Source organism: Epinephelus lanceolatus, chromosome 13, assembly GCF_041903045.1.
Source record: "Epinephelus lanceolatus isolate andai-2023 chromosome 13, ASM4190304v1, whole genome shotgun sequence".
Taxonomy (NCBI): Eukaryota; Metazoa; Chordata; class Actinopteri; order Perciformes; family Serranidae; genus Epinephelus; species Epinephelus lanceolatus.
The window spans coordinates 26,436,816-26,461,463 of record NC_135746.1 but is presented as its reverse complement, the minus strand read 5'-3'; the positions used below and the strand labels follow the sequence as shown (position 1 = coordinate 26,461,463).

The 24,648-nt window shown below is 40.5% G+C and overlaps 2 protein-coding genes and 1 pseudogene across 13 annotated transcripts in view; 2 read left to right on the top strand and 1 right to left on the bottom strand.

Annotated features, from left to right (window-relative positions):
* Positions 1 to 4,329, top strand: part of syne2a (spectrin repeat containing, nuclear envelope 2a) — a 108,689-nt gene extending 104,360 nt beyond the window's left edge. For all 11 annotated transcript variants that reach the window (XM_078173918.1, XM_078173925.1, XM_078173919.1 and 8 more), the window contains 2 exons: positions 3,073 to 3,146; positions 3,301 to 4,329. In XM_078173918.1, coding sequence (XP_078030044.1) covers positions 3,073 to 3,146; positions 3,301 to 3,508 — 282 coding nt within the window. In that variant the 3' untranslated portion in view covers positions 3,509 to 4,329. The remainder of the gene's footprint in view (positions 1 to 3,072; positions 3,147 to 3,300) is intronic.
* An 813-nt stretch (positions 4,330 to 5,142) lies between these two features.
* esr2a (estrogen receptor 2a) overlaps positions 5,143 to 24,648 on the bottom strand; it is a 32,749-nt gene continuing 13,243 nt past the window's right edge. For both annotated transcript variants that reach the window (XM_033648865.2, XM_078173928.1), the window contains exons 4-9: positions 22,788 to 22,904; positions 22,031 to 22,336; positions 19,109 to 19,247; positions 13,695 to 13,828; positions 10,558 to 10,741; positions 5,143 to 10,361 (exon numbers count right to left, since the gene is read on the bottom strand). In XM_033648865.2, the coding sequence (XP_033504756.1) occupies positions 10,175 to 10,361; positions 10,558 to 10,741; positions 13,695 to 13,828; positions 19,109 to 19,247; positions 22,031 to 22,336; positions 22,788 to 22,904 (1,067 nt within the window). In that variant the 3' untranslated portion in view covers positions 5,143 to 10,174. The remainder of the gene's footprint in view (positions 10,362 to 10,557; positions 10,742 to 13,694; positions 13,829 to 19,108; positions 19,248 to 22,030; positions 22,337 to 22,787; positions 22,905 to 24,648) is intronic.
* LOC144466589 (E3 SUMO-protein ligase ZBED1-like) lies at positions 6,878 to 8,394 on the top strand (annotated as a pseudogene).

Genomic DNA, 24,648 nt, shown 5'->3' with positions numbered 1-24,648 from the left:
GCAGAACACATAAGCATTGCACAAGATGTATCACTTAATCATAAAAATCTTGATATTGACTTGGGGACAGTGACACAACAGGGTAGCTAGCTAGTCACGTTGTTAAACATACTGTCAAATAATACCTATATATAATGTAATGTAGTATGTAATAAAAATGTCAAAGTAATAGTATTGTATGTAGTAAAAGAATCGTATAGTATAGTATGACGTCCAAAATATCATAAAAAAAGGCATAGTATAGTATGACGTCTAAAATGTCATAAAAAGTCATAGTATAGGATGACGTCCAAAATATCATAAAATAGTCATAGTATAGTATTATGTCCAAAATGTCATAAAAATGTCATAGTATAGTATTACGTCCAAAACGTCATAAAAATGTCATAGTATAGTATGACGTCCAAAACGTCATAAAATAGTCATAGTAAAGTATGACGTCCAAAATATCATAAAAAAAGTCATAGTATAGCATGTCGTCCAAAATATCATAAAAAAAGGCATAGTATAGCATGCCTTCTAAAATGTCATAAAAAAGTCATAGTATAGTATGACGTCTAAAATGTCATAAAAAAGTCATAGTATAGTATGACGTCCAAAATATCATAAAAGTCAGAGTATAGCATGTCGTCCAAAATATCATAAAAAAAGGCATAGTATAGCATGCCTTCTAAAATGTCATAAAAAAGTCATAGTATAGGATGACATCCAAAATATCATAAAAAAAGTCATAGTATAGCATGTCGTCCAAAATATCATAAAAAAAGGCATAGTATAGCATGCCTTCTAAAATGTCATAAAAAAGTCATAGTATAGAATGACGTCCAAAATATCATGAAAAAGTCATAGTATAGTATGACGTCCAAAATATCATAAAAGTCAGAGTAGAGTATTATGTCCAAAATGTCATAAGAAAGTCATAGTATAGTATTACGTCCAAAACGTCATAAAATAGTCATAGTATAGTATGACGTCCAAAATATCATAAAATAGTCACAGTATAGTATTATGTCCAAAATGTCATAAAAATGTCATAGTATAGTATTACGTCCAAAACGTCATAAAAATGTCATAGTATAGTATGACGTCCAAAACGTCATGAAAAAGTCATAGTATAGTATGACGTCCAAAATGTCATAAAATAGTCATAGTATAGTATTACGTCCAAAATGTCATAAAATAGTCATAGTAAAGTATGACGTCCAAAATATCATAAAAAAAAGTCATAGTATAGTATGTCGTCCAAAATATCATAAAAAAAGGCATAGTATAGCATGCCTTCTAAAATGTCATAAAAAAGTCATAGTATAGGATGACGTCCAAAATATCATGAAAAAGTCATAGTATAGTATGACGTCCAAAATATCATAAAAGTCAGAGTAGAGTATTACGTCCAAAATGTCATAAGAAAGTCATAGTATAGTATTACGTCCAAAACGTCATAAAATAGTCATAGTATAGTATGACGTCCAAAATATCATAAAATAGTCACAGTATAGTATTATGTCCAAAATGTCATAAAAATGTCATAGTATAGTATTACGTCCAAAACGTCATAAAAATGTCATAGTATAGTATGACGTCCAAAACGTCATGAAAAAGTCATAGTATTGTATGACGTCCAAAATGTCATAAAATAGTCATAGTGTAGTATTACGTCCAAAATGTCATAAAATAGTCATAGTAAAGTATGACGTCCAAAATATCATAAAAAAAAGTCACAGTATAGTATTACGTCCAAAATGTCATAAGAATGTCATAGTATAGTATGACGTCCAAAACGTCATGAAAAAGTCATAGTATAGTATGACGTCCAAAACGTCATAAAATAGTCATAGTAAAGTATGACGTCCAAAATATCATAAAAAAAAGTCATAGTATAGTATGTCGTCCAAAATATCATAAAAAAAGGCATAGTATAGCATGCCTTCTAAAATGTCATAAAAAAGTCATAGTATAGGATGACGTCCAAAATATCATAAAAAAAAAGTCATAGTATAGTATGACGTCCAAAACGTCATAAGAAAGTCATAGTATAGTATTACGTCCAAAACGTCATAAAAATGTCATAGTATAGGATGACGTCCAAAATATCATAAAATAGTCATAGTATAGTATGTCGTCCAAAATATCATAAAAGTCAGAGTATAGTATTACGTCCAAAACGTCATAAAAATGTTATAGTATAGTATGACGTCCAAAATGTCATGAAAAAGTCATAGTATAGTATGACGTCCAAAATATCATAAAAGTCAGAGTAGAGTATTACGTCCAAAATGTCATAAGAAAGTCATAGTATAGTATTACGTCCAAAACATCATGAAAAAGTCATAGTATAGTATGACGTCCAAAACGTCATAAAATAGTCATAGTATAGTATGACGTCCAAAATATCATAAAAATGTCATAGTATAGTAATGTCATCCAAAATATCATAAAAAAAGGCATAGTATAGTATGTCTTCTAAAATGTCACAAAAAAGTCATAGTATAGGATGACGTCCAAAATATCATAAAAAAAAGTCACAGTATAGTATTACGTCCAAAACGTCATAAAAATGTCATAGTATAGTATGACCTCCAAAATATCATAAAAAAAAGTCATAGTATAGTATGTCGTCCAAAATATCATAAAAAAGGCACAGTATAGCATGCCTTCTAAAATGTCATAAAAAAGTCATAGTATAGTATTACGTCCAAAACGTCATAAAAATGTCATAGTATAGTATGACCTCCAAAATATCATAAAAAAAAGTCATAGTATAGTATGTCGTCCAAAATATCATAAAAAAGGCACAGTATAGCATGCCTTCTAAAATGTCATAAAAAAGTCATAGTACAGGATGACGTCCAAAATATCATAAAAAAAAAAGTCATAGTATAGTATTACGTCCAAAACCTCATAAAATTGTCATAGTATGACGTCCAAAACGTCATGAAAAAGTCATAGTATAGTTTGTCGTCTAAAACGTCATGAAAAAGTCATAGTATAGTTTGTCGTTTGTCATCAAAAATTCTTAAACATATAATATTTAAAGTCACAAACCTCACCATGTCTTTGTCTTCAATACAGGATTGTGAGTCTGCATCAGAAGCTCAAGGCCAAAGCGCCTCTGCAGAGCCAAAGAACAGTTCGTCTTCTCAAAGGTACACAGAGACATCAGTGCTTGCACTTTTAATAACACAGTCCTGTTCCATGGTATTTCTTTTCATTATTTGTAGATGAAAAGTTTTTTTGATTGCTTACAGTGCATGTACGTTCTATAATAAACTTTATCCATGGGTCTTGTGTGTCGTGCAGACAGAGGAGGGAATTGTCTCCGCCTCGTTCATTCTTCTACCGGGTGCTCCGTGCTGCCTTCCCCCTCCAGCTCCTCCTGCTGTTCCTCCTGCTCCTCCCCTGTCTGATACCGCTGTCAGACAGCGAGCCCGGCTGTGCTGCGACCAACAACTACGCCTGGTCCTTCTACCCCACATTACACTATACCAACGGCCCACCACCCACCTGATGTATTTGGGATGTGAAAAAAAGAGACTGAGAACACAGTGAGAAACACAGGCCACCTTTATAACAAACATGTAAAACGATGAAGCAACTGTCTTCTAAAAGAAAAAAAGTCCAAAGTGCAGAAAATGTATTTCTGTTTTTAATATATTTATTTTGAATCAGCCAGAAAAAATGTAAACAAAAGTGCAGATGTTGTAGTTTAATGATGCAGAGATCTGAACACCGTCCACAAGAGTCTGTTGGAGCTCTTCCTTTGAGGAGGCACAGCAGATGGGACGTGTTGACACGTGGAGGTAAAGCAGCATACATACTGTAGCAGTGGCAGGAAGGAGCTGATGCAGAGGCCTGCGAACATCTTCCATGAGGTGGAAACAAAGATGACATCACAGTATTTTCTTTCACTGAACAAGTCGCTGCTCGGCTTCTGTCAGTTCAAATGTAAATAATCGTTTTATGAACTGTTGACCTTTCATGTTGTCTGACTCGAACCAGAAAACAAAAAGCATGCTTGATCTGTTTTTACGTTGGACTGAAGTTTATTTTTTACAACAAAGGACACTGGTTAAATTTGAATGTTATCTTTATAAAGCCAACCGTACAAAGTCATGGCAGTTTCATACACACAGATGTATATCCATATTTTTTTAGATGCCTTTCTTTTGTAGACTGTGAGCGTGTGAATGGCTCCAAGTGCACTGTTGAAACACTGTAGAGTTAGCAGGATGACGTGTATGTACAGAATGTAATAATATAATGCTTTATTTATAACAAACAGTGGATTTATGCTCCGAATGTTCTGGTAGTAAACACTGATTGTCTTAACTGTTGACTCAAGGCATTGTTTTTTTTTTCATTTTGCATAAACTCCTGATGAAGAAACGAATATATAGATATACTTTTGACAAAAGGTACAGCACATGCTTTGGTCAGTGAGGAGGCCATTGCTCTCTGACCCAACACAGCTCAGATGTTTAAGGAGTGAAGTTACATTTAAAACCCCTAAACATGTAAAGGAATGGGTTAATTTGGGAGCTATGATTATGTGGATGAGAAGATTGATACTATAATGAAATCTCATGACTGCACGTTAAGTACAGAGCTTGAGTCTGGAGGCAGTTCAGGCTGGAGAAATCTTGGCTTAATTTTTACTTTCTAGAGCTTTCAGCTCTCAGCGCTCACAACAACATACATGTACAAAAATAATTTTGGATTTTCTTCAAGCAAAACTTGGCAGGAGTGTAGTGTTGTCTTAAGAGCAACAGTGGTTGTGATTCTTCTCAGAAAACAAGTGAAAAGTTTTTGACAATAAATCCAGGACTGTACAAGGACAACTGAAGAATACTCTCAGGTCTGAGTGTGTGTGTGCTGTAAAGAGCCCTCTAGTGTAGTGGTTCCCAACCTTTTTCTTTAAGAGACCTCTTTTCTGTCATTGAGTAAACTAATGATCTCTGACTATATGACATATTTCATATCATATTCAATGCATAACAATAACAGTACAGACAACTGATTAACTGTGTATACAGTGAACACAATAACTGCAAGACGTTTGTGTAAAATGAGAGATTTGGATGCATTTTAAGCAGATTACTGATGATAGACTTTTTTTTTTTTAATTCAGTATTTTCTTTCCCCTGATGTGTGGTCCTTGTTCTACTAGCTCTTAGGTTGTTTAATTGAGTACTTTTCTGATGCAGGACAAGGCTGTTTAGCAGAGAGTGACAGCTTTGTGTGCTTGTGTTGGGTCTTTACTGTGTTCTTATCCTGTGAGGTGTTTGTTTTAAGATTAAATCTTGACTAATGATCTTAAATATAAAAAAAATCAACTTCACTTAGTTTTTTAAACCAAAATTAATGAAATGCTCAGATGAAGGCCTACTGTTTATTTTAAATAAAAAAAAGTGTTCTTACACCCTCACAATGCCCCATGAAGCTTTGGGGACCCTTATGCCCGGTTCACACTACACGACATTTCTGTCTGTTGCATTAGTCACATTGCATCATTTACATTACGCGATTGTGGAGTCATAAAATCGTGCTGTGACTTGGCCGACAGACACGACACACGTCTTTCACTACATGTGTGATGTCGTCAGGTTATTCTTGTCCTATTTTTTTAATTACTATCATTTTAGTCACTGTGTCTGTTCACATGCCAGAAATGTTGCTCTAGTAATGTAAAAGCGCCAGCAGATGGCAGGAGCTACATTTGAAGTACCGTATGCAAACATACATGTCAGTGAATCCTCCACAACAAGTTCCTGCAAATGTTTCACAATAAAAGATTTTTTTTTAAAAATGGAGGGATTCTCTCAGCCGAGGTTATAAGGGGCTTTTAATTTGAAACAGATACAGGAAGCGTTGAGTTTGAAATGACTGCGCCATGCATTCACGTTATCAAGGCAATGGTAGCGGATACAAAATAAAAATATTAAGATAACGGACCGTCTATAATGTAGTCTGTTTCAAATGATGCTGGGAGCCTCTGCAGCTGTGGTGAGTAAAAGCCACTGTTATTTCATTTCCTTACTTTATGTCCATCTCTATTACGAAGACGTAACATTGTTTGCTAGCTTGATGCTAATGACAGTAACGTTAACTCAGCGGGTTGACAAAGTGCCTCTGCTGTTTCACACCATCATTTCCCCTAGGGCTGGGCGATAAATCGATTTTATCGATTAATTCGAATTTGTAGTTAAAGACGATTTATCATTAATGAAAATCGGCTTTTTTCCTCTTTTTTCTTTAACTTACACCGCTGGCGCTCCCCTTTGCTCCCGTAGGTCAGAGTGCGCTGCAGTGCAGCAAGCGGAGAAGCGCTCATCCCCAAAAAAGGCCCGGTGTCGTCAGTTATTTGGAACTGGTTTGGTTTTAATGTGTCCGACATCAAACAAACCCATCCCGCTGCAAAATCTGTCTGAAAGCTGTTGCAACCAAAGGTAGCAGTACGACAAATTTATTCCAGCACCTCAAGCAGCGGCACGCAGCCGAGTGGGAGGAATGTTGCTCTCTGCGAGCTGCACAAGACAGCAGCGGCAGCCCACAAACACCCGCTAAAAAACAGACTAAATTAGTGGATTCATTTTCACAGTGTATCCCATATGATAAGAATGGGACCCAGTGGAAAGCCATTACTGATGCAGTCGCGTTGCATATTGCTAAGGACGTGGTTCCCATTTACACAGTGGAAAAGCCGGGGTTTATCCATATGCTAAAAACTTTCGACCCCAGGTATGTGCTACCAAGCCGCAAGTATTTTGCCGGAGTTGCCCTGCCTCACCTGTACAACTGCACACGGGAAAGGATCGCTAGAGAGCTGGAAGAGGTGTCGTTTTACTCCACCACAACAGACCTATGGTCCAGCTGAACAATGCAGCCCTACATGAGCTTGACTGTGCATTTTATCAACAACAACTGGGATCTGCGAAGTGCCTGCCTCCAAACGGCTTATTTCCCCGATGACCACAAAGGTGAAATAATTGCCCAGGGGCTAAAGGATGCTCTGAGCTCCTGGAAACTTCCTGAAGAGCGACTCATCTGTATGACGACAGACAGTGGCACCAACATAATCAAAGCTCTCAAAGACAATGAGTGGCCCAACCTCCAATGCTTTGGACATAGACTGCACAACGCTATAGGTAAGAGTCTAATGGGCAATGATGCATTCAAGTGATGTGGAAAAAATGGTCGACACAAAAATGTAATAAATTCCCAATGATGTAATGAGGTATTACATTATCAGTCACCTAACCTTTATATCAACAAGTTAAACATTACAGAGGCTGCCATCATTAAACAGAAAACATCAGTGTAATAATTAAACACAATATGCAGAAGGCAGCTAGCTGTACTACTGCACATTTGACAAATGTTCAGTCCACTTCGCACTGCCTCTGGGCCCGTTACATGGGTACACACTGCCTTCTAGTGGTCAAATGCTGCTACAGACTTTAAATTACCTCCTTTTCAATTAAACAGTTAACGTCTTAAATTAGTCAAACTAGCAATGAAAACACCACACACAATATACAACTATACAGACTAATAATCATTTCTATTTTTACAGTATTTAATGCCACAGTAAAAATTGTTTCGTTTGTGTTTTCTTTATTTATTTATTATACAGAGAATGGTGTGAAGGACCCACGGATCGAGCGTGCCGTTGGGGTTTGTAAAAAGGCTGTTGCTGCCTTTTCCTATAGCTGGGAAAAAAGAAGAGAGATGGGTGAAGTACAGGCTGAGCTTGGTCTACCCCCTCATCAGCTAATAACGGAGTCCCCTACCAGATGGGGTTCACGACAAAAATGATAGAGACATTTCTGGAACAGGAGAAGGCCATAGCCCGTGTCCTGGGCGCAGACAAGAAAAGTCGGCATCTCGTGCCCACATGGCAAGACACTGAGGTTTTAGAATCAATAAATAAAGCTGTCAAACCACTCCAAGACTTTACTGACGCCCTGTCCGGGGAGGGTTATGCTAGCGTTTCCTACATTAAACTGGTGCTCCATTTGTTCAAAACCAGTCTCCTACAGCCAGAGGAAGAAGATACCGAGCTCACTAAAACTATTTAAAAAAACCATTCTGCTGTACCTTGAGAACAAATACAGCAACCCTGTGACGGATGAACTCTTAGACATGTCCTCACTGATGGACCCCAGGTTCCGAACAACCTACATTGACCCAGGAAAGGTGGAACAAGTAAAAAAAAGAGCAGTCACTGAGCTGTTGTCTCTGCCTGCTGAAAAAAGTACACCACAGCAGCCTGGACCAGCTGTGCAGGTGCGCCAAGAAGCCCAGCCTCCACCCAATAAGAAAATGACTTTAGCTTCCTTCTTCAAGAAGAGTATGCCAGTGCCATCTCCCCACCAGTCAGAGGGAGGGAAATAGAGACTGAGCTGGCAACCTACCTGCTGACCCCTGAGGCAGACCCAAGACAGCATGGCAAGCACCTCATGTCCTGTATATCTTCTAAAATTTGATGTTGACTATGCGATGCATGCAGATTTCTGATGATTTTGTTTACATATTCAGGGATACAAAATAATCTTCGTATACAAGAGGCACCTTTTATTTATATGCACATGTGAACTTTAATGAAGGTTTTGTTTACCAATGAGGAAAATGATCTATTTTTGTAATGACATGTTAAATGTTAATGTTTTCAAAAAGTGTTTTATCAGAAAGGGACTCATTTTTTTCAAGAGGAAGCACTTTTATTTGTTTATTTTACTTTAGTTTGAAGGTGCGCTGTATCACTGTCAAAGAAGTGAACGTTTTCTTAGTTGTGTTTTCAAAACTGGGAGATTAGGTCCCTGGAAGTTGGGACATTGTTTGAAGCCAGTAGAAAGCTTGCTGCAAAGTTTAATTTTCGCTGTTGTTTACAATGGCAGGGCCTGCCATCTTGTTTACAAGCTTGTTTCAAGACTTGTGTTTTGTTGCACTTTAGCCCTAATGGGAAATTTTGTTCAAATCCCAGAAGGGAAAATCATTCAATCAAGGGAAATCATTGTAGTGTGTTTTTAAGAAGGAAAAAAAAAATCAATTAAAATCGTAAATCGGGTTTGGTGTGAAAAAATCGGAGATTTTATTTTTAAGCCATATCGCCCAGCCCTAATTTCCCCCTTTTACTCTGCGTGGTAACATCCCTAGAGGAAATATCATAAAGGCTGGGGTGTTGTTGCCCTACAGTTGTGTGTGTGTGTGTGTGTGTGTGTGTGTGTGTGTGTGTGTGTGTGTGTGTTATGGCAGCAGCTGTGTTTCTATTGGTCAAAGTGACGGCTGTGACGGGAGAAGTCGTGAACGACAAAAAGAAAATCAAACATGCTAGACTTCTGTTGGAACGTCATGAGGCATCCTAGACATGGCGTTGGTTGTCATTAATTAGAACCAGGCTGATATTGTGTAGTGTGAACCGGGTTAGGCTAGCTGTTTCTGGTCTCTATGCTAAGCTAACCAGCTGCTGGCTCCAGATACATATGGAGCGCACAGATGTGAGATGTTGGACCTTCAGAAACCCAACATAGGAGATGGACAGATATGAATATGATCTGACAGGACATTAGCTGCTCAGCACAAGAGAATCAAGGCAGTAAAACAGGACATGAACATTTAAGCAAGGACTGGTGCTACCTGCCAAATTATGACGACAGCTTGTTTTCAATATGTGGTGATAAGGCAGGTTCGGCCTGTCTGCAGAGTGACGTCTTTAAAAGTTCCCCTAGAATAAGTGCACAGTTTTTCAAAGCTTAAGCTTCACTGATGAGAGTTCACAGAATTCAGCAGAAAGTTCCAGTAAAACGTCTTGTGGAGTAGTTTTGTGTGAAGCCGTGAAAATTCTTTGCATCTTAATTCTGATTGGACGGCTGCGGGTTACCTCCAATGATGCTGGGAGTCCAGGTTTTCGAAGGGTGCTACTATGGATGGGAATCAAAAGAAGAAACTGTCCGATCCATCAGAATCGTACGCCTCTGAGCTTATCAATTACTTTATCATCACTGTCATGTTTTTCTGATGTTGGCACGTTGCCAAACTATGATATCAACATGTAGGCCTACTTTTTAGCCCAAGATAGAAAACTGTTTAGGAATCAATAAGGGAATCGATAAGGGACAGATAAGCAGAATCAATAATGGCACTGGTATTAATAAAATCTTAAGCATTCCCATCCCTAGCCACTACCAGAGCTGAATGGCCGAGCGGGAACCTCCATCTGGTCCCCAGACTCCTGCTGGGGAGGCCGGTGAGGCAGGCGGGAGCTGTGCATGATGTGAGCATCCAACATCTCCAGCAACAGGTCGTACAAAGGCACCATGTTCTTCATCTTCATGCAGTGGAGGTGGTCCATGCCTTTGTTACTGCACGTTCAGAAGAAAAAAAGAAGAAGAAGAAGAAGAGAGGAATGAGGGCAGGTGGTTTTTGTGTAGCACAGCAGTCAGCGTAATGACTTCTGATTACACAAGACATCAGGGTCAAGATGATGATGGGGAGTCACGTGTGAGCACTTATTTTTGCACCAGTGTGTTTAAACATCTGTAACATGGGGTCTCGTACCTGGCATGGCGGATGTGTGAGAGCAGCATGAGCAGGTGGGCGAGGCGGGTGTACTGCTGGCGGAAGGTGAGGCCCGTTTTGGCGATGGCCCACACCAGAGCGTCCGTCACAGCGTCCAGAAGACGCAGCAGCTTGGAGCGACTCTGCAGCTCGTCGCTGCCCTCCGTCGGGCTGAGGCACATGTCTGGGGACACAGAGAGGCAGACGGGTTGGCTTTAAAGCTGGAGTGGGGGTTTTTTGTCTCCCTTCTCTGGCAGTGGACAGTAATTACATAATGTATGTCTGCAGGTGGACTTGCAGGACCCCACTTCTCACCATCAGCTTCACCTGTCATACCTGCTGCTTTTTCATTTTTTTGCCACACATCTGTCTATCATCTCTCTGCTCTTTTCATTTTCTTCTTCTCTCTGCACCCTAACTTTTTTTTTTTTTTTTTAGGAGCTCCTGATTTTTGGTGAGTCATTCAGTCCGCCTCACATCTTTAAATTAGCGGCACTTGTGAGTTCTGCACATTGCACACCAGCCTAGGCTGTCACGATACCAGAATTTCAGTAGTTACCAATACCAGTGAATTTCCACGGTTCTTGATACTCATTCGATACCACGATAAAAATCAAAAAACAGAACTCATGTTTTTCTAAATTCACTACTTTATTAAAACTGTTTCGAACTTTAACTCTAAAAGGCCTCATTTACACCGCAAGTGGTCCACAAGCATTGCGGCAGCACACGTGTATTCACACACAAACTGAACAGACGTGTCGCGCAGCAGCCACTGCTGTCCTGTCAAAATATAAACCACACCTGAACAGTTGGTGGCGGTAGTGCACCGTGTTTGCAAATCTCTAATGAACCCCAGAAAAGAACATGTGAGTTTGGACCCAAAGCCCAGGGTGGACAGGTTCCCGCGCCAGTGATTATTCCACTGCTTGGAGATTTAATATTTAGCACTACAAATGGGTAAGTACATGACACATGTGCCTGTCAGGTCTCGCTCGGTCAAGGGGGAGATGTCTACGGTGGCCGAGAGAGGTCACAACACACGCAAACTCGTGTTTTTTGTAGAATACTTGAAATACCTAAAATCGGCGTCTCTTCTATTTTTGAGCTTGCTCACGAAAGCAGCGCGACTTGAGCAGTGCGTAGAATGGATGCGGTGTGAATGCTCTAACCTGTTAACATGCTCTCCAAAATGAAAATGCGAGTAAACAGCGACCGTTCGTGAGCGCTACGCGAACGCATCGCTTGTGGTGTCAATGAGGCCTCACCCTCTCCACACACGACTCTTACTAACTGACTTTGACAAACCGAGGTGTTGTGGCTTCAGCCGCACTTGTAAAAGCCATTGTTTCTAGCAAAGACGATGGAGAACAGGCGTTCTTCTTCGGCACTCGTCCTCGGCACCGACTGACGTGCATATACTGCCCCCATCAGTTCCAACAAGAATCGACACGGCCCGCTGAGGGCCAAGTTGTATCCGGTACTTAAGGTACCAGGGAAAAAAAACAAAAAACAACAAAAACAGGTACAGACATATTTTTTTGCGTGTTGGCATCGTCTTGGTGCCGAAGTATCGGTTCTCATGACAACCCTACACCAGGCCTGTGTCAGATGGACCGCACCATTTCATAGTACCTGTGGGGTTCGGGAATATCAGATAGCATGTTGAATGTTGTGTTTTAATGATAAAATGACATTTATTTATCATGTGTATAACTTGTATCATCAGTGATATAACTCAGTAAGTAAATTGTTGTACTTGATCCCATTTAAGGATCAACCCTAGACCTTTTCATGGGACCCCCCCTTTGGCTTTGGCCCAGGGCATCTGTACCCTTTGACCACCCCTGACAGCAGGCCTGCTCCTAACTGCCACTCTGCTGCTATGGTCTCTCCCTTTTGTAATCTTCATTTCAAATTGTTAACATACATAGAATCAAAGGAAAACATCAGAGTTATGCATGTACAGATGAAGCATTGAGAAAACAAAAAATAAAAAAAGACAACAAAAATGAACAAATCTAACATAAAATAAATAACTTAATCCCTCCCTCTTCCTGCTCCCTTTCGCTCTGGCTAGTTGACGTAAAACACATCACTTCTGCCTCCGCCTGTGTGGGAAAATCACCACACACACCAGAGCTCTAGTGAAATGAGAGATACAGAGAGGTCTTCCTGGCTGCGAAAGGCTTATTCATCAGCACTGTGTGAGCTCATCTGGCAAACGCTTGAATGTAATCAACATTTATTTAGCTGTAAAAGTCACACACCCCAGCCTCAATAAAAAGTCTAGTATGATTGGGAAATTTTACATCCCCATGTTTTACATCTCTGACTATTATGATGATTAGTTGCTATATTGCGCCTTCATTTTCACCAAAACATGTATTTTGAAACAAATATTATCTGCATATTAAACATTTCGACATAGCAGCAGCATTAAGCCGTAGCTGTGAACTACTGCTCAGCCAGTGAAAGCATTTTGTTTTTGTATTTCCAGTGTGAAATATCAAACAGAGTTCAACCTTTCAGTTTTGTTTAAATGTTGGCTTCAGATATTTCTTGCTTGTCCAACAGAAAAAAGCTGGAATGGGAGAGATGGTGCAAAAACACAAGCCCTGTTCGACTACGCTGGTGGAGGCGATTAAAAAGGGACACAGCAACATTAGCCAGACGTTAATTACTCCCTAGTGTAGCTGCTCACCAGAGAGGCTCTGACCCCGCTCGTCCCAAAACAGGCACTGTCTGTCAGCTCGAGCATTTAGCAAAGCCAATGGGAGCGAGGCTCAAACTATACACGGTGTTCCCATTAGGGTTTGCACTGGTAAGTTATTTAGCTGGTCCCCTTGCCAACCCTGTGCAGAGTGCAGACTCACGCACACACAAAATTACATGCTGAGACACCAATCAAACACTCGACTGTGGTTTCACGTACTGGAGCAGCACACACACACACACACACACACACACACACACACACACACACACACACACACACACACACGTCTTTGTCTCACCTACACATGTATCACACACAGAGAGGACAAATACTGTAAATAAGATGCCTTACAAGTGCATGCCCCCCCCCGACACACACACACACACACACACACACACACACAAACACGCTCACTTACTGGAGTTAAGGAGGATCATGGCCTTGAGGCAGACGTACTCCTCCCTCTGGAGCTTGAGCTCTCTCACCCTGGACGTTGCAGCTATCAGCATATCAAATATCTCAGAGAAGCCCTGGACACAGTTCCCTTCTTCTCTACCAAACAAAGACACAAACACAACTATGTATTTATCAGAAAAAAACGCTTGATTTTTGCCCCACATAATTAGGAATAAATCGTGATATGTTACAAAAAAGCAGCTGCAAAGATCCAAAAGATGGTGATAAAGCACAAGTGTTGTTAGCGTGGTTGTAAAGAAGAAGAAGACACTAATACTCAGCACGTCTGTAACTGCTAAAAGCTGCATTTTTCTGCAACATTTCAGAGGGAAATACTTCCCTTTTTATTCATTTACATTTATTTGACAGCTTTTGTTACCAGTTACCTTCCAGACTAAATAACTACATACAAAACATGAAGTTGCTTAAAAGTATGATGCACTATTTAAGAAGAAAGTTACAATAATATTGTAAAATAATCCAGACAGGGGCCATTCTGAATAATAAGTTGTTTTTTTTACTTTTTAACATGGCTGGGCATGTCATATCGATACCATGACATGAGACCAGATATCGCTATAGATATAGATTTTGGATATTGTAATATTGTAAGTGTTATGTTTCCCTGGTTTTAAAGGCTGCTGAACTTAGATTGTTCTAGCTGTTCTGTCATTTGCGGTTACCCGCTTAGGCCCTGATCACACAAAAAGCACTTTGCAGGTTGCAAAACTCGAGGTGCACCGCACTGCATTTTTCTTTTTTAAATTGAATGCCACTAGTAGAAAAAAAAACGCTTGCTGCACCTTTTTATTTTTGCCGTATTTACCTTTTTTTTTCCTACCAGAAATTAGTATGTAGTTCCTAAAATGTTGAGGCAGAGGGTACTTGTTGCAGCTCTGGTTGAGGGTGAGAGGCTGTCAGCTAATAGTTTGTTGGGCACAGGGAAACAGAGATCTGTGTGGGTACATGAAAGAGATTGGGTCATGGGGAGTACCACCAGTTGGTCCAGGAGCTTCGCATCGAAGATGGCCGTTTCCAGGCATATTTTAGGATGACTCATGGGCAGTTTGTTGGCAGACTTGTTGTCATGACCACCACAGAAGGCACCCATCTTAAATCATCCGATTGGACGATAGGAAAAAAGATGACGAAAAAAGAGACGATGTGGGGCGTTTTTCCGCTCTGAGTCTAAGTCTTTTCAACTCACGGAGTTCAGAGCGCTCCGGCAAAAACACCAGGAGCTTAGAGTGCAGAAAAAGCTTCATTCTTATTAAAAACAATTACAAAAAGGCGCCTCCAGCTGCTAAAATGCTTTCCGTATGATCAGGGCCTTAGTCATTATATTTATATATATTTATATACATTTATAAAAAAATCTCATTGTATAAATATGTTGTGAAACACCCAATAATCAACCCTACAATATTGTTTCAATATTGATGTATTTGGTCAAAAATATCATTTATTATTTATTATTTATTTCCTCCACATCTCCCAGCCCTACTTTTGTTTCTTAAAGTGTGATTTGCTGATAATTATTTCTGTACTTTTACTTGCACAGTAACTGTGGTATTGCTACATTATGAAAACTACCTGAATACTTCCTCCTACACTGGAAGATTCCTCCTCCCTCGAGCCGTGGGCTGCAGAGCATGCACTGTACTACTTAAATAGGTATGACATGATGATAAAGGCTGCTACAAAGGAAATGGTGTTCTGCACGTCGTTATCGTGCCTCCAGTGAGAGGGGTAAGGACACTTTGTTCCAGCTTTTGAAGCAGCTGAGCGCCAGCAGATATCTCTCGTTGAAACCAAATACCAGCACAGATACAGGCAGTCCTGCTGAGCTGTTGGTTTATGAATGACAGTTATATGGAGGAGTTACCGGTTTGAACTCCCACATTAAAAAGAAATAAAGCTACATCTTTTTTGTTTTTTACCAGCTTGATCCAGATCAGACTGTGAATGTGATGAGGATGTTCTGTGATTTCAGTTTGTACGAAGGTGGTGGCAGGGGAACATAGCGTACTGTATTTTTAAGGCTGATACTGATTTGTAAATTTGTTAATTGAAAACATACCAGCCATGTGTAACTCCTAAAATAATTATAGTATAATAAGTTACTGCAGGGTTGACTATTGGCACGTTTACACAACATTTACACACTGAGATTTCTGATTAACAACCATCAGTAATGTGGATATAATGACTACGTGGCTAAGGGCAAATAAAAGAACAGCTAGAGGAGACTTTTAATTTTAGAAAATGACATCACTTTTTTGTGATGCAGCCTTTTAAACCAGGACAAGAAAACACTTACAATATTCAAAATCTAAGACAATATCTAGTCTCATGTCACGATATCAGTATAATATTGATATATAATGCCCAGGACTAAATGTAAGTTCAATAAATCACAATGTATATGCAATATTTCTGTTTTCAATGTAATCATGAACTGCCGCAACAAATGTAATCATGTTCACGTTTACATTGTGTCTCTACCAAAATTGTTCTGCACTCGTCATGGCGTACTCAGCTGAAAAATATTTCAAAAGGATTATGTTATTGAAAAAAGTCTGAGACTAAGTTTGAGTCTTTGAACTAAAGAAGTTGAAATACACACTGATCAGCCGCAACATTAAAACCACTAGCAAAACCCTGGGTCCTGGCATTCACGTGGATGCTACTTGACATGCTCCAACCTACCAAACACAGCTGCAGACCAAGTTCACCCCCCCATGGCAATGGCACTTCCCCATGACAGTGGCCCCCCAGTGGGACAATGCACCATGCCACACCACAAAAACTGCTCAGGAATGGCCCAAGGAACATGACAAAGAGTTCAAGGCATCGACCTGGCCTCCACACTCCCTCGATCCCAATCCGATTGAGCATTCGTGAAATGTGCCAGTACCCCAGAGTGAAGTCCAATTCACAGTGGGGACTCTTAGATCAGACTTGGCTCTGACTTATTGAGGCATGGACTCAATGGACACAGGACCTCTGGGGGTGTCCTAGGTGTCCTGCACCAGGGTGTTTACAGTGGATCCTTTGAGTCCTATTGGGTGCGAGTTTGGGTACCAGCACATCCCACAAATGCTTGATCAGTTTGGGATCTGGGAAATTTGGTGGGATGTGTGTGTGTGTGTGTGTGTGTGTGTTTGTGTGTGTGTGTGGGGGGGGGGGGGGGTGGGGGGGGGGGGGGGGGGGGGGGGTGGCGGCTTGGTCTGCAACAGTGTTTTGGTGGGTGGTGTGTCCCAAACTGCATCCACATACAGTGCCCTCCAAAAGTATTGGAACAGTGAGTCCAATTCGTTTACTTTTGTTGTAAACTGAAAACATTTGGGTTTGACATCAAAAGATGAATATGAGACAAGAGAACATTTCAGCTTTTATTTCCAGGTATTTACATCTGGATCTGATACACAACTTAGAAGATAGCATTATTTGTAACGGAACACAAAATGTTTAGGTGATCAAAAGTATTGGAACATATAGGCTTATAATAGATTAAAGTGAATGAGACTTAATATTTAGTTGCAAATCCTTTGCTTTCAATAACTGCATCAAGCCTGTGACCCATTGACATCACCAAACTTTTGCATTCTTCTTTTGTGATGCTTTTCCAGGCTTTCACCGCAGCCTCTTTCAGTTGTTGTTTGTTTTGGGGGGTTACTCCCTTCAGTCTCCTCTTCAGCAGGTAAAATGCATGCTCTATTGGGTTTAAGTCTGGAGACTGACTTGGCCAGTCTAAAACCTTCCACTTCTTGCCCCTGATGAACTCCTTTGTTGTTTTGGCAGTGTGTTTTGGGTCGTTATCTTGCTGCATGATGAAGGATCTCCCAATCAGTTTTGTTGCATCTTTCTTTAAATAAGCAGACAAAATGTTTCTGTAGACTTCTGAGTTCATTTTGCTGCTGCCATCATGTGTTACATCATCAATGAAGATGAAAGAGCCCGTCCCAGAAGAAGCCATGCAAGCCCAAGCCATGACCTTACCTCCACCGCGTTTCACAGATGAGCTTGTATGTTTGGGATCATGAGCAGATCCTTTCTTTCTCCAAACTTTCGCCTTTCCATCACTTTGGAAAAAGTTAATTTTTGTCTCATCAGTCCATAGAACTTTTTCCCAGAATTTTTGAGGCTCATCTCTGTACCTTTTGGCAAATTCCAGCCTGGCCTTCCTATTCTTCTTGCTAATGAGTGGTTTGCATCTTCTGGTGTAGCCTCTGTACTTTTGTTCATGAAGTCTTCTGCAAACAGTAGATTGTGATACTTTCACTCCTGCCCTCTGGAGGTTGTTGCTGATGTCACTAACAGTTGTTTTAGGGTCTTTCTTGACAGCTCTCACAATGTTTCTGTCATCAACTGCTGATGTTTTCCTTGGTCTACCTGTTCGACGTCTGTTGCTTAGTACACCAGTGGTTTCTTTCTTCTTCAGGACATTCCAAATGGTTGTACTGGCTATGGCCAATGTTTGTGCAATGGCTCTGATTGATTGTCCATCTTCTCTCAGATTCGCAATTGCTTCTTTTTCACCCATAGACAGCTCTCTGGTTTTCATGTTGGTTCCACCTCTAAATGCAGTCTGCACAGGCAAAACCTATCGTACCCAATCTGAAACTGAGCTTAGACGTTCAGTGCTATTTATTGTTTGAATAATCAATGTAATTGGGAGACACCTGGGCAACAAAACACACCTGTCAGTCACATGTTCCAATACTTTTGCTGTCATGAAAAATGGGTGGGTTCAAACAAAAGGTGCTATCTTCTAAGTTGTGTATCAGATCCAAATGTAAATACCTGGAAATGAAAGCTGAAATGTTGATCTCTTGTCTCATATTCATCTTTTGATGTCAAACCCAAATATTTTCAGTCTACAACAAAAATAAAGGAATTGGCCTCACTGTTCCAATACTTTTGGAGGGCACTGTATATGCCAGCACCCAAGGTTTCCCATCAGAATACTGCATCGTAACAAGATGATCAATGTTATTCACTTCATCTGTCAGTGGTTTTAATGTTGTGGCTGATCTGTGTATCCTGTTGGAACTGTAATTTTTACCAGCTTTTATAGTCAGACATGCTTTTGGACTGTGAGAGCATGACACAGACTCAAAGCAAGCATCAAACTAAAGTGAGAGTTAGCTGTCGTCGGCAAAAGTGGCCACTGCAACTCCATTTTTAGATCGTAGAACACAACATTGCCAATATAAACAAGCTGCTTTGACCAAAAGAACAACAGTTTGTATTTGAAATAAATGCACTTTTTATAATTCAAGTAACATTTAACCGAACATCCACAACAATGACGACACACTGTCCCTTCAATGAAGATTGAAAGGTAGACATAGGAAATGTTGGTGGTTGTACCTGCTCAGGCTGAGGTCAGGGGAGAAGATAAGTTTCCCTGGATGGTCCACTGACCTCCACATCAGTCCGATCATCAGCACCTCCAGCCAGCAGCACTCCAGCAGGTGCACCTGGTCCAAGAGGCTCAGCTCTATGAATCCTGGGGAAAACATCGAATAAGATGTAACTGTGTGCTGCCAGTGATGCTCCACACAGACTGTGAACAGTGCTCGTCTTGTTCAAACCAGCGCTGAAGGGATTAGTTCACTGATGAGTAATTTATCTTAATTTATCTTTATCTTATTTATATTTTGTAGATACATTTTAATCATAAAAATAAATGTTAACTGTATCCCTACGTCAAACAACCTCCTATTCATGACATCATGTATCAGTCCCCCAAATCAGGTTACAACCAGGTTAAGAGCAGCGTTTTGGGGCCATGTAAACACTGTCACTGTATGCCCTGTGCTGTTATCTGATTTCAGCGAGGCTATGACTGACTCCAAAACAAATACAGTACAGGCCAAAAGTTTGGACACACCTTCTCATTCAATGCGTTTTCTTTATTTTCATGACTATTTACATTGTAGATTCTCACTGAAGGCATCAAAACTATGAATGAACACATGTGGAGTTATGTACTTAACAAAAAAAAGTGAAATAACTGAAAACATGTTTTATATTCTAGTTTCTTCAAAATAGCCACCCTTTGCTCTGATTACTGCTTTGCACACTCTTGGCATTCTCTCCATGAGCTTCAAGAGGTAGTCACCTGAAATGGTTTCCACTTCACAGGTGTGCCTTATCAGGGTTAATTAGTGGAATTTCTTGCTTTATCAATGGGGTTGGGACCATCAGTTGTGTTGTGCAGAAGTCAGGTTAATACACAGCCGACAGCCCTATTGGACAACTGTTAAAATTCATATTATGGCAAGAACCAATCAGCTAACTAAAGAAAAACGAGTGGCCATCATTACTTTAAGAAATGAAGGTCAGTCAGTCCGGAAAATTGCAAAAACTTTAAATGTGTCCCCAAGTGGAATCGCAAAAACCATCAAGCACTACAACGAAACTGGCACACATGAGGACCGACCCAGGAAAGGAAGACCAAGAGTCACCTCTGCTTCTGAGGATAAGTTCATCCGAGTCACCAGCCTCAGAAATCGCAAGTTAACAGCAGCTCAGATCAGAGACCAGATGAATGCCACACAGAGTTCTAGCAGCAGACCCATCTCTAGAACAACTGTTAAGAGGAGACTGCGCCAATCAGGCCTTCATGGTCAAATAGCTGCTAGGAAACCACTGCTAAGGAGAGGCAACAAGCAGAAGAGATTTGTTTGGGCCAAGAAACACAAGGAATGGACATTAGACCAGTGGAAATCTGTGCTTTGGTCTGATGAGTCCAAATTTGAGATCTTTGGTTCCAACCGCCGTGTCTTTGTGAGACATAGAAAAGGTGAACGGATGGATTCCACATGCCTGGTTCCCACTGTGAAGCATGGAGGAGGAGGTGTGATGGTGTGGGGGTGTTTTGCTGGTGACACTGTTGGGGATTTATTCAAAATTGAAGGCACACTGAACCAGCATGGCTACCACAGCATCCTGCAGCGACATGCCATCCCATCCGGTTTGCGTTTAGTTGGACCATCATTTATTTTTCAACAGGACAATGACCCCAAACACACCTCCAGGCTGTGTAAGGGCTATTTGACCAAGAAGGAGAGTGATGGAGTGCTGCGGCAGATGACCTGGCCTCCACAGTCACCGGACCTGAACCCAATCGAGATGGTTTGGGGTGAGCTGGACCGCAGAGTGAAGGCAAAGGGGCCAACAAGTGCTAAACACCTCTGGGAACTCCTTCAAGACTGTTGGAAAACCATTTCAGGTGACTACCTCTTGAAGCTCATGGAGAGAATGCCAAGAGTGTGCAAAGCAGTAATCAGAGCAAAGGGTGGCTATTTTGAAGAAACTAGAATATAAAACATGTTTTCAGTTATTTCACCTTTTTTTGTTAAGTACATAACTCCACATGTGTTCATTCATAGTTTTGATGCCTTCAGTGAGAATCTACAATGTAAATAGTCATGAAAATAAAGAAAACGCATTGAATGAGAAGGTGTGTCCAAACTTTTGGCCTGTACTGTGTGTCACTCTAGGAGGAGGTTAAAGCATTCTGTGTCATAATGCTGGCCTGATGCATAGACGGGGACTTCTGTTTTTCAGGCTATTCGTTCAAACCTGTCATTTTGTACAGAAAAGCAGTCTGAATCAATCAGCACAGACTTGACTCACACACTAAATTAAGCAGAGGAATAACGCACAGACAATTACAGTGTCCAAGATAAAATCATTAACTCACAGCAGACTGAGCTGCTCTGCGAGGATGTTCAAAATGATGAGAGGTATAAAAGACAGCATTATATGAGTATCTCTTAAAAGTCCAGTGTGTAGGATTTAGGGGCATCTCTTGGCAGAAATGGAGCATTAATAACTATGTTTTCATTAGTGTATAATCTCCAGAAAGAATCGTTTTGTTTGACGTTTAGAACGGACAAATCAAACACTGTCTCATGATGGGGCCATCAGTGTTTTTGTGTCAGCCACTGTAGTTCTCCAACATGCTTTGCACAAGGGAGAAGTTTGAGTTCTGCAACCTCACTGCTCAATGACACTAAATGCAACACACTGGACAGTAACATAGCAGCAAACAACAATAAAGCAACAAGACGGCATTTTAAGACTACTATGTAGCCGACAGCCCTGTGGTGACGAATCGTGTTTTGCCTCCAGCTATCAAACTCTTGTTCCTGTGTGGCTTTACTTGTCGTCAGTTGCTTTGAACAAAAGCATCCCCATTCTAATGTGATATAACGTCACTAAAATAAATTGTAATTTTCTTTTTGGATTCTCCAAAGGATCCCTGGATACCCCGACACGCACCTGGAATCTTCTTGGCCCAGGTGATCATGTGAACCAGCTCCTTGTCAGCCAGGTTGGTGAGCGACATCATGATGTTCGCTTCCGTCAGCGGCCTTCTCATGTCCTTCATGAGGCAGATCTCTGGCGGCTCCGCCTCCATTATTCGCTCTATCAGCTGCTCTGAGGTCAGCGCAGGAGGCTGGGGTGCATTCAATGAACCCAATGCTGGTCCTGTTAACGCCTTTGGTCTGTTGGTTCGGCCCTGTGAGGACAGACGGGTAACTCGCCTCGTCTGGTTCCTGTAGTTTCCACGCTCCTTTCTCATACCTGTGATACAGAAATTAACACATACATTACTGCCTTTTAAAGTGACCCTTCCATATTTGTCAATATGACTATTGTTTAGCTGACTCTCATGTCTACTTCGACCTGCATTAACAGATTTTGGGCCACTTGGAAGCAGAAAGGCAAGCAGACAGCAACTCTTCATTTTACATGGAAATGAAAAACCACCTTTCCTGGCAGCTGAAGTGGGATCATGTGGGGAGGGAAACACTCTAAAACAAACAAAGCCACGGGGGAACTTGTGATCATTTGAATTTTTATATAACAGATGACATTTAACTAAAATCATGTCAGCATGTTGGTTAAATTAAAAAAGGAATGTTGTTTGGTTACAGTTTCTCGCTCCTTGGAGGCAGTAAGAGAAAATACAACAACCTCTGAAGGAAACAGAAGGACAAAACTGATACAAATAAGAGAATATAAAGACACTTACCACACTTAGTCATGCCAACTTCACAGCATTTGCGGAGGCGACATGCCTGGCAGCTCTTACGGCGGTTCTTGTCTATGGTGCATTGATTGGTTGCTGGACAGATGTAGTCATTGTGTCCTGAAACAAAGAGAAAAGATAGATGATTAAGATGAGAAGATAAGTAAAGAAATGAGGAGAAACTGATGGACAGAGAGTGAAAAAGACTAAATGAAAAGCATAAAAATGAAGAAATGCATTTTGAGGAGTCAACAGACCTGTAGACTGACGGACACATTCCTGCAAATTCCACAAGAACTACAAAATGAGCACCTGACAACAAACCTCTACTGTTTTTGTTTTGTTTATGGATCATTTCAAGCCCCTTACTGAACTATGAACATACTCGTAAAACTGTCCATGAAAGCAGAAACTAGTTAACACAAAGGGAATCAGCTCCAGTAAATGTCAGGCAACAAACACTAAAAGCTCATAAATTAAATGCATTTTGCATTTGTCATTCATTTTTGGTGTAATCGAGTCTTGTAGGAGCAGATAAATGGATGGATTGATGGATATGGATTACAGGTAAGTGTATTAAGCTGTGACATTTTGGCCAAACCCGGATACAGTTCAGTGAGACTTATGTGCACATGCATTTATAATGGAATACATCATATCACAGTTTGAGATTTTAACAAAACAAAAACTCTACAGTCAAGCTGGTAGTTCTGTTGGTTTAATACTAACATTAACTTTGTGTTATTCATTAGGTATACTCATCATTGTGTTCACCATCTTATTAAGTTAAGTTGAGGTTGATTGATTTATGACAAAATGCCTCCAAAACAAAAGGATTGGACAAACTCAAATGTTAACCTCATGTTTACAATGAAGGTTTTATTTAAAGGAAAAGCTGAGGGATCAACAAAGTTTTTACAATTGTCTTGAGGGGGGCATGAATGTCTACAACCTATTTCATGGCAATCCATCCAATACATGATGATATTAATCTCACCCAGCACCACAAAGGTCAACCTCATGGTGGGGGAATGGTTACCTTGCACGGCAGCTGGATTCTCGCAATGTCACAATATCTCGTGAGAATTGCAGAACCAGGGGATCATGTGAGAATTCATCTTGTCAGGGTTTTGTGTGACAACATGCAGAAGCAACTGTTCGCTCAAAACAACAATGGTGGCTCATAAAGAGGTTAGCGTAGATGCTGCAGTAGCTTCAGTTACATCAGTACTGGGGAGTATTTCTTCATTGGAAGAAGAGCAAACATCAGCACTGAAGACTTTTTTCAATTGAAAGATGTTTTCACTCTTGGTTGATGCCGACATTGATGGACAGATGGTTCATCCAAGTAGCACTTTCAAGAAATACTACTTGGATGTGGTTCATCCAAGTAGTATTTCTTGAAAGTGCCTGCTCTTTTCCAAACAGTTTCCAATGAAGGCTTTTCAGATGGTTCTGGGTAACAAACCGTCTGGTCAGGTTAGAGGAAAAGTTAGGTAGGATCCACCATGTGAGCACCATGAATTTTGTTCAGGTTCCTCGAGTAGATGTTGACATATTTGACTGGATACGTCATAGTTTTGGGATGCAGATGGCGCTAGATAGAAATGTCAGGGAATCTGAAGAATCCTCTGTGGACGACAGGTGTCTGAACAGTATTTATGGCAATCCATCCAAGAGTTGTAGATATATTAATTTGGACCAAAGTGTTGGATTGACCAACAGACCAACATTGTCATTCCAAGATCCAAAAAATGTCTACTTCATGAGGTAAGTCTCAAAAGATACTAATTGACTAAACACGACCTAAAAATGACCACAGAGTTGAATGCACACATCTGTCAGTGTCAACAAAATCTCTACT